We start from the raw sequence: 13,864 nt of genomic DNA, 5'->3' as shown, positions 1-13,864 counted from the left end.
CAGGCTGGTCTCGAACTCACAGAGATCCACCTGCCTCTGCCTCCCGAGTGCTGGGATTAAAGGCGTGCACCACCACCGCCCGGCAAACGCCCCTTTTTTTCGGCTGGGCAAACGAGAAGGGCTCTGAGGGAGAACCTGTGTGGAGATGATGCGGGTGAGACCGTCCCGTGAGGAAGCAGATCCTTGGGCTTCCTTGCCTTTCTGTTGCTTCTAAGCCATTTGGGCTTGGAATTCACTTGGAGTAGTGTCAACAGATCAAGACGCATAGGAACTTTCCTCAGGGCGGTTCCCTCCCTACACTTTAGGCTCTAGTATATATGTGGGAGCTATAGGGGAGGACAGCATGAGGTCGGGGTGAAAACTGACTAGCACACAGTGGGGCCAGCGGCGGTCACACAAGCTGCTGCTTCCGTGTGCTGTGGTAACGGCTATCCTTGCCTCCTTCCTGACTTGCCAGGGGCCAGGGGAGGGAGGGTTGCCTCTACTCCCGTCATCCCGAGTGACTCTGGGCCCTACCTCGGAGGAGCTCCTGCTTCTTGCTGAGGCACTCTCGCTCCTTGTCACAGATCTCATGCCTGTTTTCTATGGTGAGCTTCTTCATGGCCAGCTCCAGGTCCTCCTTCTGCTTGGCTACAAAGTCTCGGTCCTGAGGGAAGGACAATGAGGCGTGGGTAACTTAGCGCATGCTCACACGTGCGCTCTCTCTCTCTCTCTCACTGTGAAGATGAGGGCCTGTCTGCCTCTCTCACCAGCCTTGGTTTGTTTGTTTAAACTGTTTATTTCATGTGTTTGAGTGCTGACTGGCATGTGTGTGCATGTACCACACGTGCCTGCGGAGGCCAGAAGAGGACCCCGAGTCTCCTGGAACTGGAGTTACAGATGTCCGCAGGCTGCACAATATGTGTGCTAACCCAGATCTCCAGCAGAAGCAGAAAATGCTCTCTGCTGAGTCATCTCTCCAGCACCAAGCCCTGCGTTTAAAAAAGTTATCTGCTCATAATAATCATGAAGGTGTGGGCTGGAGAGATGGCTCAGAGGTTAAGAGCACTGACTGCTCTTCCAGAGGTCCTGAGTTCAATTCTCAGCAACCACATGGTGGCTCACAACCATCTATGATGAGATCTGGCGCCCTCTTCTGGTCTGCAGGCAAAACATGTACTGTATACATAAGAAATAAATAAAATCTTTATAAAAAAATTATTGCATGGATGCAGTGTGCTGTTTCAGGACATGTGTGCCTGTGTACTGAGGACTTGGGGGGAATTTGTATGTCCAACACCTCAGATAGTTATCATTTCTTTCTGTAAAACATTGAAGACCCTCTTCTCGCTGTATTGAAAATACATTATTATTGGGTAGGGTCATCCTTTTCTGTGCTACTACTGAACACAAAAACCCATTTCTTCATTTGGTTAGAAAGAGACAGGTTGTGAGGGACACTGAAAAGACTGGAAATCTGGAGTCAGGTCAAGTACTAGACTGCCCTCAACTCTGCAGCATCTCCTTTCTGAGCTTTGTTTCTTCTGCAAATGGAAAACCAAAGAGCTTCTACCCCAAGGTACCACAAACACTTGACCAGATCGTAAGTCAAGCATCTGTGAACATGGGCTACAACTGCTTGCACCCAGGGCTCAGGAAGCAGAATGTCCAAAGATCCCACAATGGAGAAAACAGGAGCATTCTAGCAAGGGGTGAGAGGCTGGACTGAGGGTAGGGTCAAGCTGGGAGGGGTCAGGAGGGCCAGGCAGCAGCAGGCACAGTGAGGAAGGCCTCAGCTCATGGACAAAGGGAGAAGGTTTTAAGCTGAGGGGAAAAGGGGTGACAAGGTCAGATTTGGATTCCATATCGACAATACCTGCTGGTGCAAGAGAAAGAAGCGCAGGAAAGCAAGAGGAAGCAGGGAGGATAGCTGGGAGCTGGGAGAGCTGTAACAACGGTGGGGATCCAGATACACGGGTCCAAAGATGGGAGAAATATGGACGGATGGATGGATGAGTAGGTGGGTGGAAATATGTATGTGTCTGTGTGTGTGTGGTGTATATCTGTGGTGTATGTTTAGTATATATGTGCTCTAGAGATTTGCATTGGTATGGTATTGGTTTACTGATACAAATTTAAGGTCAATTTTGTTATACTGTGTATATGTATTTCTGATCTTGATTAAGGTACTGTGTTTGTCCAGCATATTTAAAAATGTAACGTATAATTAAGAAATATAGGTTAATAGATAGTCATCCATGATAGTGAAGCTTGTAGTCATGTTAGTTAGGTTTTCTAGATATAAAGATATTTCAGATGGATAGGCATTCTTCAAGCCTTTCAAAGACAATGTACCTCCTGTTTACTTAGGTAATATTATATTCTCCTGGAGTCTTTATTATAGTTGTCCTTAGTTATAATAAAAGACAAAGTAGATATAAATATTGTAACTGTAATTCTTGCTTGATAACTGTTTTACGTAATTTAATTGTGTTAAAGTTAAAAACCTTCCTTTTTATTTAAACAGAAAAAAGGAGGTGATTGGGATTCCCTTCTGTATGCCATGATTACCATTGGTTAATAAAGGACCGCTTTGAGCCTATAGCAGAGCAGGGCAGAAAGAGCTAGGTGGGGAAACTAAAGTGAATGCAGAGAGAAAGAAGGGTGGAGTCAGAGAGAAGCCATGGAGCCCTGCCAGAGACCAACTCCGGAACTTTAGCTGGTAAGCTACAGCCACGTGGCGATACACAGTTTAATAGAAATGGGTTATGTATGAATTAACCAATAAGGATCTACAGATAATGAGCCAAGCAGTGATTTAATACATACAGTTTCTGTGTAATTATTTCGGGGCTAAGCAGCCAGGAACCAATTAGTGGCCTCCTTCTACATATATGTATGTTGCATGGTATGTGTTGGGACATGTGTGTGTTGTGTGTTTATACAGTGTATTATATGTGTGGGGAGCATGTGTCATGTGTGCGTGCGTGTGCGTGTGTGTACCAAGCTTTAGGAGGTGATGGAGAAGTGGAGGGAAAGGATGGGTCAGGAACAAAAGTTCTGGCCCCAAAACAGGACAGGGACAAGTTCCTCTCCAGGACATAATAACAGAGTTAGGTCTGGGAGATGAAGACTTTGATGTCCTTTAGATACCAAGTAGGCAGGTGACTGATCTTGGTTGACAGGTGATGTGACATATAAACAAGTTGCAGTAAGGTAGGCTGGACTAAGGTGCAGGCTGCATTGGCCAGAGACACCAGGGCTCACTCTTGGGGTGCAAGGGCGATCAGGGAGGATAACCACCGGGCCAATGAATGATGGGCTAGATTCAGGCATTCAAAACAGGAGGTGGATATTGAAGCAGCAAGCCTGGGCAAGTTAAGGGGGGAAGGATTTGGGTCCCTGCTGTGGCTAAGTGACCAAGTCTGGGGACTCACGAGTAGCTGCTTCTTCTGTGAGTGTTCCTCCATCTTCTGCTTCATGCTCTCTTTCCGCTGCTGCCGGGGCAGTTTCTCAACCTCATTCTTCACCTGTAGCAAACATGGCAGAAGTCACCTTACACCAGGACCTTCCCATAATGGACACACTACAGACATGGCAGGGGTCACCTTACACCAGGACCCTTCCTATTTCGGACCTTCTGCAGGCATGGCAGAGGACACCTTACACCAGGACCCTTCCTATTCCGGACCTTCTGCAGGCATGGCAGAGGACACCTTACACCAGCACCCTTCCTATTCCGGACCTTCTGCAGGCATGGCAGAGGACACCTTACACCAGCACCCTTCCTATTCTGGAGCACTGTGAGTTTTGGTCACGCCTGACCCATGAAGTACCTATTGCACAGATACGCTGTCAATACCTAAGGTCTGTTTCTGTGTGAGCCCTGTCCCTCTGCTGAGAGGCTGTAGTCCCTAAGGTGCAGTTGGGAGACTCCCTCCAGCCTTACAGAGCCTCTAGGCTGGCACAGGATCCAACACTGTCGATCTGATCAACACCATCAATCTGAACAAGATTGACAATCTGAACAACACTGTCATACAACACTCTACCCAGAACACAGAAGCATGCATGGAATATTTACTAACAGTTCTTTTTGTTTGTTTTTTGAGACAGGGTTTCTCTGTAGCCTTTGGAGCCTGTCCTGGAACTAGCTCTTGTAGACCAGGCTGGCCTCAAACTCACAGAGATCCGCTTGTCTCTGCCACCACTGCCTGGCCTTTACTAACAGTTCTAAACTATAAAAAGAATCTTTTTTTTTTGTTGTTGTTTTGTTTCATTTCGGTTTTCAAGACAGGGTTTCTCTGTAGCTTTGGTGCCTGTCCTGCTGTCCCGGAACTAGCTCTTGTAGACCAGGCTGGCCCTGAACTCCCAGAGATCTGCCTGCCTCTGCCTCCCAAGTGCTGGGATTAAAGGCGTGCGCCACCACCACCCGGCTCATAAAAAGAATCTTAAAGTTTTAAAAATTTCATAGCAAAATTGTAAGCAGCCCACAGGTCAATGAAGAAGTTGCAGAGTATATTAGAAAAGAATTTGAGTCAGGCCCTGGTGTGGCACATGCCTTTTATCCCAGCACTCAGGAGGCAGAGGCAGGTGGATCTCTGTGAGTTCAATGCCAGCCTGGTCTACAAGAGCTAGTTCTAGAACTGGCTCCAGCCCTATCTCAAAACAAAACCCTATCTCAAAACAAAACAAAACAAAACAAACAAACAAACAAAAAACACAAGAATTTGAACTGAATGAAAATGAAAATGTGGTCCGTCCAAGTTTCTAGGATGAAGTTGGTGCATAGAGGAAAATTTCAAACGTTAATCCTCAGAAAAAGAAGAAAGTCTCCAGTCAATTATCTAAGCTTCCACAGTGATTTTACAGCAATAAAAGCAATTTAAATCTAAACCAAATACAAAAGCAGAAACCAATAACAATAAAAACAGAAAAACAACAGTGAAAATTAGGGCTGAGTAGTGGAGAGTGTTTGTCTTATATACACATGGGTCTAGAGTCCCACCCTTCAGAATCACAAAATTAAAAAGAAATTAAAGAAAGAATGACTATCAATGAAACAAAGAGCTGCCTCTTTGAAGAGGTCAGTAGAATTGGTTAAGTCTTTTGCTCAGGTCATTGTAGAGGAAGGAAGAACAGTGGAGGAAGGGGATGGGACGGTAGGGGAAAGGCGAGAAAGAGAGAATGGGAGAAGAGAGACATCAGCAAGCCATGAACAGAGAGCATCAGTGTAGATCCTACAGGCCAAGGAGATGCTAAGAGCAAATTACCAACAGCAATCAGATCCTGTAACAACAGACAAATGTCTGGAACGATAGAAAGTACCAAAACTAATTCAAGAAAGAGTAGCTACCTTACAGGGGCATCATAAGAAAACCATAGACCAATGTCCTTATTCACAAAGATTCAAAATTCCTTTATAAAATACTGGCAAATGCAATCTTGTAATATATAAAAAGAATAATAGACAATGACCAAATGAGGTTTTTTTTTGTGTTTTTATAATTTATTTATTTGTTTTTTGTATATGGATGTTTTGTCTGCATGTATATCTGTACATGCCTGGCCATAAGAAGGTGTTGGATCCCTTGGGACTGAAGCTATGGATGGTTTTGAGATACCATGTGGGTGCTGGGAATTGAATTCAGGCCCACTGGAAGAACAGCCTGTGCTCTTAACCTCTGAGGCATCTCTCCAGGCCTCTGTTTTGTTTTTGTTTTTTTCTTTGCTTGTTTGGTTTTGTTTGTTTGGCTAGTTTTTCATTTTTATTTTTCTTTCTTTTTTGATTTTTTTGAGACAGAGTTTCTTAGTAGCTATGGAACCAGTCCTGGAATTTGCTCTGTAGATCATGCTGACCTTGAACTCACAGAGATCCTCCCGCCTCTGCCTCTCAAGTGCTTGGACTAAAGGCGTGCGCCAACACATCCAGTGGTTTAGTTTTTTTTATATTTATTTATTTATCTATTATGTATACAATATTTTGTCTGCTTATATGCCTGCAGGCCAGAAAAGAGCACCAGACCTCATTACAGATGGTTGTGAGCCACCATGTGGTTGCTGGGAATTGAACTCATGACCTTTGGAAGAGCAGGCAATGCTCTTAACCACTGAGCCATCTCTCCAGCCCCCAAGTGGTTTAGTTTTTTAAAAACAGTATCTCACCATGTAACTCTCTCTGGCTTGGAACTTGCTATGTAGACCAGGCTGGCCTCAAACTCACAAGAGATTCACCTTTCTCTGTCTCCTGAGTGCTGGGATTAAAGGTATGTGCCGCCAAACCTGGGTATAACCAAATGTGTCTTATACAAAGAATGTAAAGTTAGCTTAATATTTGAAAATCAAATAATTTGTTTCAACAAACTACAGAAGAAAAAATATATATAATTATGTCAACTGAGCCATAGAAAAAATTAAAATATTCAACATTCCTTCATGATAAAATCTATTCATAAACTCTTAGAGTTTCATTAGCTTGGCCTGAAAGCCATCTCCGAAAACAAAACAAAGTCAGGGGTGGGGCTGCAGGACTTTAATGCAGCTCTCAGGAGGCAGAGGCAGAGGCAGGGCCAGGGGCCAGGGCAGAAAGAGCTCTGAGTTCAAAGCCAGTCCGTTCTACACAGCCTGTTCTGAGATGGCCAGAGTCATTTTGTAAAATCCCGTCTTAAAAAAATAATAATCAGAATCAAATCAATGCTCTGTTCCTAACATCAGACTTAATGAGGAAATAATATTGAGTGTGTTCCTTCCGAGACTGGGAACAAAGAGAAAGGACGTCTACTCTACTGTTTCTAGCCAACTTCCTGCTGGAACCTGAGCCAGCACGCCAGAGCAGCAAGAGGCGTATCAATTGGAAAGAAGAAATTAAACTGTTTCTGTCTATACAGAAAACCTCAAGGAACCTACCAAAGAAAAAAAATACCAGGATAACATAGTAAGGCTAGATACAAGACCATTGCACAAACAGCAATATATCCCCATACTCTCGTAGCTAAACTGATACCTTAATTTTTATTTTATGTATATCTGTGTACCACATGTTTCTGATGCCCACAAAGGCCAGAAAAAGGAACTGGGGTCCCCCAGAACTGGAGTTACAGACAGTTGTGTGCTACCATGTGGGTTCTGGGAACTGACCCTGGGTCAACCCAAGAAAATACAAGTGTATAAAATGCCTGTGGATAGAAGTCTCAGAGTTGTTCTGATGGCCATTCCACCCAAACTGACCCAGTCTGAGTCTGGGCTTCTCTCCAGGATCAGCTGATGCTGTGATGGCTGTGAAAGGGCAAAGGGGAGGAACTGCCAACTACAGGAGGATCCCAGACACTGGAGTGAACACCGGTGAGAGACAGGCAGACACACAGGCACAAAATGCACCACACCAGATCCGCTTATATATGCTCAACTCCTTTTCCACAAAGGCAACTTAGCAGAGGAAGGTGAGCATTTTCAACATACAACAGTGGGGCAGACATCCCTAGCCAAACCCATTCACACCCAACCCAGACATCTCTAACCAAACCCATTCACACCTCATCCAGTCATTCCTAGCCAAACTCATTCACACCAAACCCATTCACACCTCATCCAGTCATTCCTAGCCAAACCCATTCACACCAAACCCATTCACACCTCATCCAGTCATCCCTAACCAAACCCATTCACAGCCTTCCCAGACATCTCTAAACAAACTAATTCATACCCCATCCAGACATCTAACCAAACCCATTCACTCCATCCAGACATCTCTAAGCAAACCCATTCACACCCATCCAGATATCCCTAGCCAAACCCATTCACACCTCATCTAGATATCCCTAGCCAAACCCATTCACATCTCACCCTTTACAGAATTCAACTCAAAATGTTCTCACATAGAAACAGAAAATCAAACCGTGGCAAATTGCTGAAAGACTGCATCTCATGGGGTTGGGGAAGGATTCCCTGGTTCTTAGATAAGCCCCTAAAAGAATCACGCTGAAAGAACTATAAGACAAGGCATGGGAAGAAAAGAAATACAGCAAAATAATATCTCACAAAGTACTGGCAGTCCAAATATAAACTGTCAGATTTCACTAAAAAAAAACCCAATCTCCCAGCTAAATAAAGGAGCAAGAGATTTTTGAGCAGACACATCACCAAAAGTGACATACGGTGACAAAGAAACAAATGCAAAGACACATGTCACTGGTCATCAGGGAAATGCAAACTCAAAGTCACAGTGAGATGCCACTTCACAGCCATCAGCGTGGCTAAAATAAAACAGTAAAGTCGCTAAGACCAAGTGTTGGGGAAAAGGAGCCACCAGACCACTCCTGTTGCTGGAGACAGAACGGATTCGGAGCGTCTGGAGGTGCATGGCAGCCTCGACGTGTGCTTTCCACCTGACCCCCGAAGCCAACCAGCCTAGCCTGTCTCACCCTCTCTTCTAATTCCTAGGCTTTTATAAAATGCTTTCGGGTTTTGTTGGCTGAGTCTGGTCCCATGTTTTCTGGCCTCTCTGCTTTACATGGATTTCCCATCTGCAGCATGACTGACTCTGGGGACCTGAGAGAGAGCAGGCTGTCCTATGTATTTACAGGATGTCAGCAGTGTTCCTGGTTGAGATCAACAGACTAATCCACTCCATCCCCGAGCTGTGACACGCCCCCAGATGTTTGTAGACGTGGCCAACGTCTCAGAGAGCCGGGGACAGAAGACTCATAGTTGATAGGCACAGGCTTACGTAAAATTCCTAAATGAATAGTGTATCTGTGCACCGTGGCCTCTGTGTCAGTATGGTGCCCTGTCCCAGCTCAGTGACCGTGAGAGCTATCACAGACTTAGAACCGTGCTGACTGCTTTGGTCCAGGGGACAGATTAAAGCAGCAATAGACAGAGAGCCCAGGTTCTGAGTTCTCTGTTAAAAACACGGAGGACACAAGCAACAAACACTCTTACATCTGGTGACGGAGGGAGGAGGCAAAAGAGGAGTAAAAGCAGAGTCCTGTGGGGCCACTCATCAGAGAGGCAGACCCAAGGCCTCACGGGACCCTTTTCGGGCCAGCACTGCTCTCTGGCAGAGCTGTGCAGTGAATGGCAGGCCTGGCAGGGCGGGGAGCAAGTTAAGTGAGTTCCACCAGGCGGCAGATAAGCAGCATTCCCGGGCAGCGACGTCCTTGAAGTTACTGAACTTCTCCGCACCTCTTTTTCCCAACCAGAAAACAATCTAGCTTTTAACTAAGAAGCCCCCAGGGTTCCTTCCAGGGATATGGCGTGCAGGGCTAGGGAACTCTGAACCATTTAATAAGCTCAGCTTCACGACAGGGACACACTCTGAGACACAAGTCATTACACAATTTCATCAGCATGCAAACTGAGTAAACCTTGGGAAACCTAATGAACCGACTTTCCCCTCGCCATAGCTCCCGGTACAGTACAGCGACCATCTGCACAGAAGTTATGCTGCATGGGAAACCATGAATGACCTAGAGGTGACTGAAGGCGCTCAGAAGGTGTGTGCGGGTTATACACCGCTGTGTAAATGCAGGAGCCTTAAACCCGGGGGTGCCCCCGAGTGAGTCAGTGAGGAACATCTATACGGTTCACCGGACTCGGGACTGGAACCCCAAGAGTTCTGGAAAGAGAGAGTAAACGTGAGCCTACGATGAGCTGCTGAGCAGAGGGCCATCCTCAGACCACAGCAATCAAGCCTGGAAGAATAGCCCCAGGGACACTAAATGCAGTGTCCTCCTGAGAAGCTGAAAGGACACAGATGTCCAGCTTCTTCTTCCCGTGAAAACTTTCAAACAAAAACAACCAAGGAGGGGGGAAAACCTCAGACTAAACCGGGAACTTTGGTGTGACTCAGTGGTAGGGAACCTGCATAGCACACACGAGGGGCTTTCCCAGGGGAGGGAGGGAGACGTCTCAGCCCTGTCTGTGCACAGGGCATCTGGGGCTCAAGTGCAGCCCATACCTCCCCATGTTGGGGAAGCTAAGGGCTGGGACACCCTTCTGTAGACTCCCAGGAGGAAGGAGGCGAATAAGCAGACAGCAGCACCCAGCACTGGGCGCAGAAGTCCCCAGCAGAGCACAGTCTGCTAGGCTATGGCTCTGGGAATCCGGGTCCTGTCATCTCAGGGCCATGCATGTCCTTGCCTTCCACTTCCAACTGAGGGAGGAGGAGGAGGACCCAAAGAGGGAGGAGCACAGGGGACAGCATCTGCTGGGCTTCTCCTGCATGGCCCCCCCTTGTGGGAAGAGCACCTTCAACTTTAGGGGCCACCATCTCTTCCATCTTTCCTGCTCGCTTTCATCTAAGCGGATGTGAAAGAAGTTAACAGAAGCCACTCAGGAAGGACAAGACAGGAAGGTGGCATCCAAAAGGGAGAGAAAGGACTAAAGTGTCATCGCTTTGTGGCTGGGACAACAGGATCCCAGTGGGGCTGCTCCCAAGATCTTGAGGTAATTGGCTCCATGCAGCCCCTCTGTTAGGAAAGGAAGCCGTGCTGCCTATTTTTATATCAACTTGATACAAGATAGAGTCATCTGAGAACTTCAATTGAGAAAATGCCCTCACAAGACAGGCCTGTGGGACATTTTCCTGACTGACGATTGATGGGGAGGGCCTGGCCCATTGTGCATGGGGCCACCCCGATGCTGGTGGTCCTGGGTTCTATAAGGAAGCAGGCTGAGCAAGCCATGATGAGCAAACCAGTAAGCAGACCCTTCCATGGCCTCTGCACCAGCTTCTGCCTCCAGGTTCCTGCCCTGTCCTCCCGATGATGGACTGGGCAGGAGAAGTGTAAACTGAAACAAACCCCTCCTTCCCAAACTACTTCGGGCCTCGGTGTTGTATCAGAGCAATAGAGACCCTAACTAAGACAAGGCCAATCCTCAGAGCAGAGGCCCCGCCCCGCCCCACCCCCCAGCATCCCATCACCTCCTTCTTCATCTGCTTGAGCTGCTCCTGGAACTTGGCGTAGTCTCGATCCTGCTCCAGGCGAATCCTCTTGGCCTCCTCCCTCCGGCGCACACTGTGATCCTGCTCCATCTTCTCCACCTGCTGCTTCTGCTGCCGCTCCAGGTTCTCCAGCTCCATGTCAAAGTATTTCTTCTTGGCCTGGAAGGTGCACAGACTCAGAGGCATCCAGCAGAACTGCCTCATACCTCAGAGTCTGTATTAGACTCAGATGTGACCCCCGGCCCTGCCACCCTTTGCTGTGTGCCCCAGGGCAAGTTTTTTTTTTTTTTTTTTTTTGTAGAGCAGGCTGGCCTCGAACTCACAGAGATCCACCCGCCTCTGCCTCCTAAGTGTTGAGATTGAAGGCATGTGCCATCACCGTCCAGCCCAGGGCAAGCTCTTTAACCTCTCTGAGTTGTTTCCTTGTCTGGCCTGGCAGGACAGTGGCATGGCACTCCGCCTCTAAGGGTGTCCCTGTACAACTGGGGGTCACTGTGACCCGACCACCCCCTCCGACAACACCTTTACTTGAAGAGAACATGGAGGCCCCGGGGTCTGTCTCCTCCCCTCACTCACGTTGATTTCTTGTTCAAAACGTTTGTGCATTTGCTCCAGCTGCATCTCATGCTTGCTGTTCAGCTGCGTCTGGTTCCGATGCTCTTCCTTCTGCAGAAGCCGAAGCTCTCGGAGTTCCTGGCGCCTGCAGATGAGCAGACAAACATTTCCTAGTGAGAAGGGCACCTCTGAGACCACAGTATTCACAGCCAGGGCCACAGAGGGATGGGTTGTGGAGTAGAATTCCACTGGCTGAAGCAGAGACACAATCAGGATTCAGGCTTCGTTTCATATTCTGAGCGATAACAAGGTGAGCATCCTCCATGCATAAAGTGCATTTACAGGGCTGGAGAGATGGCTCAGGGGTTAAAAGCACTGACTGCTCTTCCAGAGGTCCTGAGTTCAATTCCCAGCAACCACATGGTAGCTCACAGCCATCATAATGAGATCTGGCGTCCTCTTCTGGTGTGCGGTTATACATGGAAGGAATGCTGTCTACATAATAAATAAATAAATCTTTAACATTTACAAATCAGTAAGGAGGAAGGAACTAACCACCAAACCCACAAGTGGTACACAACATCGTAACATGAAAAGACATAAAGCAAATAAGTGTAAAATTAAGAAGAAACTTTAAAATTATCTATATGATAAGAAATACAAATATAAAAGAAAAAGCATTTCATCAAACAGACAGGTATGTAGGGGAATTCATACTCCATGTGTTACTGATATAAATTAGCAGAACATTTTGAAAGATACTGGCAATACCTTTATATCTTTTGGTACCCTACTCTCACTTCTGGATTGGATGAGGATGTTTGTAACAACGTCATTTATAATTATAATTATAATTAAATTTCATCCCACTGGCCCAAGATGGAGGAAATATCCCTAGAACACCTGAAACTACTTCTATTCTGGAATGCTAGAAGCTTTCCTTCAAAGCAATGATGGCATCTACAAAGCCCTGACCTGGGGGTGCTCTGAGCCTCCCCAGTGCCCAGCACCCCACTCTTCAATAGCAGTCCCAGGAAGTCCCAGTGCATAGTGGGAACTGGAGGAATTCTCAGGCAGAATCTCCGCTCTGCTCCTGGTCAACTAGAGACCCAGCAATTGCAGCTTATCTACCAAGAAACACGGTTTCCTCGTGTGCACATGAAATAGGGTCCCCCGGGGAGGGCTGTATGAGACCACTGGAGTGGGTGAGGCTGTGTCAGGCAAGTGGCTTTGCCTTACCCCTTCTTTCCCTGACCTCCCCCTCTCTCGTTCTCACTAAGTCCTGTGCCTTTTCCCTTTTGACTACCGTCCCAGCCTGAGCCAGAGTCTGATGGTCCTGCACAGTCTTCCCACCTCACAAGCCAGTTTTTCCCTTCTACAGCTAAGACCTACACGGTAGCCAGAGAAACTGTCCAGCCTGTCACTGTTTGCCATTTCCCTGTCTGCTGTGCCTTTCCCTCACAGCTTACAGACTTCCATAGCCTGGGTCCTGCCCCCACAGAACACAGTCCCCCCTCTTTTGTCCTGGCATTCCATGCTGAAGTCCTTTTCTCTAAGATCCTGATACAAATCCAGGTCACCCACCAGGGCCTCAGCAACTGCAGATTCCCTCGGAACTCCTCTAGTGCTGGGATTCACCTCATCTGTCAAGCTCAGCTCAGGGTGATGGTGATGGTCCCTACGAGCAATCTCTGCTTAGCCCAGGCACTCACAGCTGTATCAACCATTCCTTTCTTTGTAGTGTGCAGCACAATCAAGAATTAGCTTGTATACCATGTCTGGAACCCATAGGTATAAACTCGATGTGGGGGATAGCTTCGTGTATCTGGACTTCCATTTGGACCCACGTGGTAGATGATGCACAAGTCAATAATTGGGTGGATGTATGGAGACATGAATGGCAAGCGAATAGGTGGGTGGGTTAAATGGGTGAATAGACAGATAGATGGGTAGACGAGTATAGACAAGAGTAGGGGGATGAACAGATGGATGGATGGGTAGATGGATGGATGGATGGATGGATGGATGGATGGATGGATGGGTAGGTGGATGGATGGATGGATGGGTAGATGGATGGATGGATGGATGGATGGATGGATGGATGGATGGATGGATGGATGATGGGTGGGTAGATGGATGGATGGATGGATGGATGGATGGGTGGGTAGATGGATGGATGGATGGATGGATGATGGATGGGTAGATGGATGGATGGATGGGTAGATGGATGGATGGGTGGATGGATGGGTACATGGATGGATGGGTGGATGGATGGATAGATGGATGGATGGGTGGATGGATGGGTAGATGGATGGATGGATGGATGGATGGATGGATGGGTAGATGGATGATGGATGGATGGATGGATGGATGGATGGATGGGTG

The 13,864-nt window shown here is 47.2% G+C and overlaps 1 protein-coding gene across 1 annotated transcript in view; it reads right to left on the bottom strand.

Annotated features, from left to right (window-relative positions):
* The window catches only part of Stk10 (serine/threonine kinase 10), a 101,988-nt gene that overhangs the window by 12,500 nt on the left and 75,624 nt on the right, over nucleotides 1-13,864 (bottom strand). The window contains exons 11-14 of the mRNA XM_005350368.3: nucleotides 11,501-11,624; nucleotides 10,904-11,083; nucleotides 3,417-3,509; nucleotides 517-646 (exon numbers count right to left, since the gene is read on the bottom strand). Of these exons, the coding sequence (XP_005350425.1) occupies nucleotides 517-646; nucleotides 3,417-3,509; nucleotides 10,904-11,083; nucleotides 11,501-11,624 (527 nt within the window). The remainder of the gene's footprint in view (nucleotides 1-516; nucleotides 647-3,416; nucleotides 3,510-10,903; nucleotides 11,084-11,500; nucleotides 11,625-13,864) is intronic.

Source organism: Microtus ochrogaster, chromosome 7 (genome assembly GCF_000317375.1).
Source record: "Microtus ochrogaster isolate Prairie Vole_2 chromosome 7, MicOch1.0, whole genome shotgun sequence".
Classification (NCBI taxonomy): domain Eukaryota; kingdom Metazoa; phylum Chordata; class Mammalia; order Rodentia; family Cricetidae; genus Microtus; species Microtus ochrogaster.
Note: the sequence above shows the minus strand (reverse complement) of the source record. Positions and strands in the feature narration are given on the sequence as shown.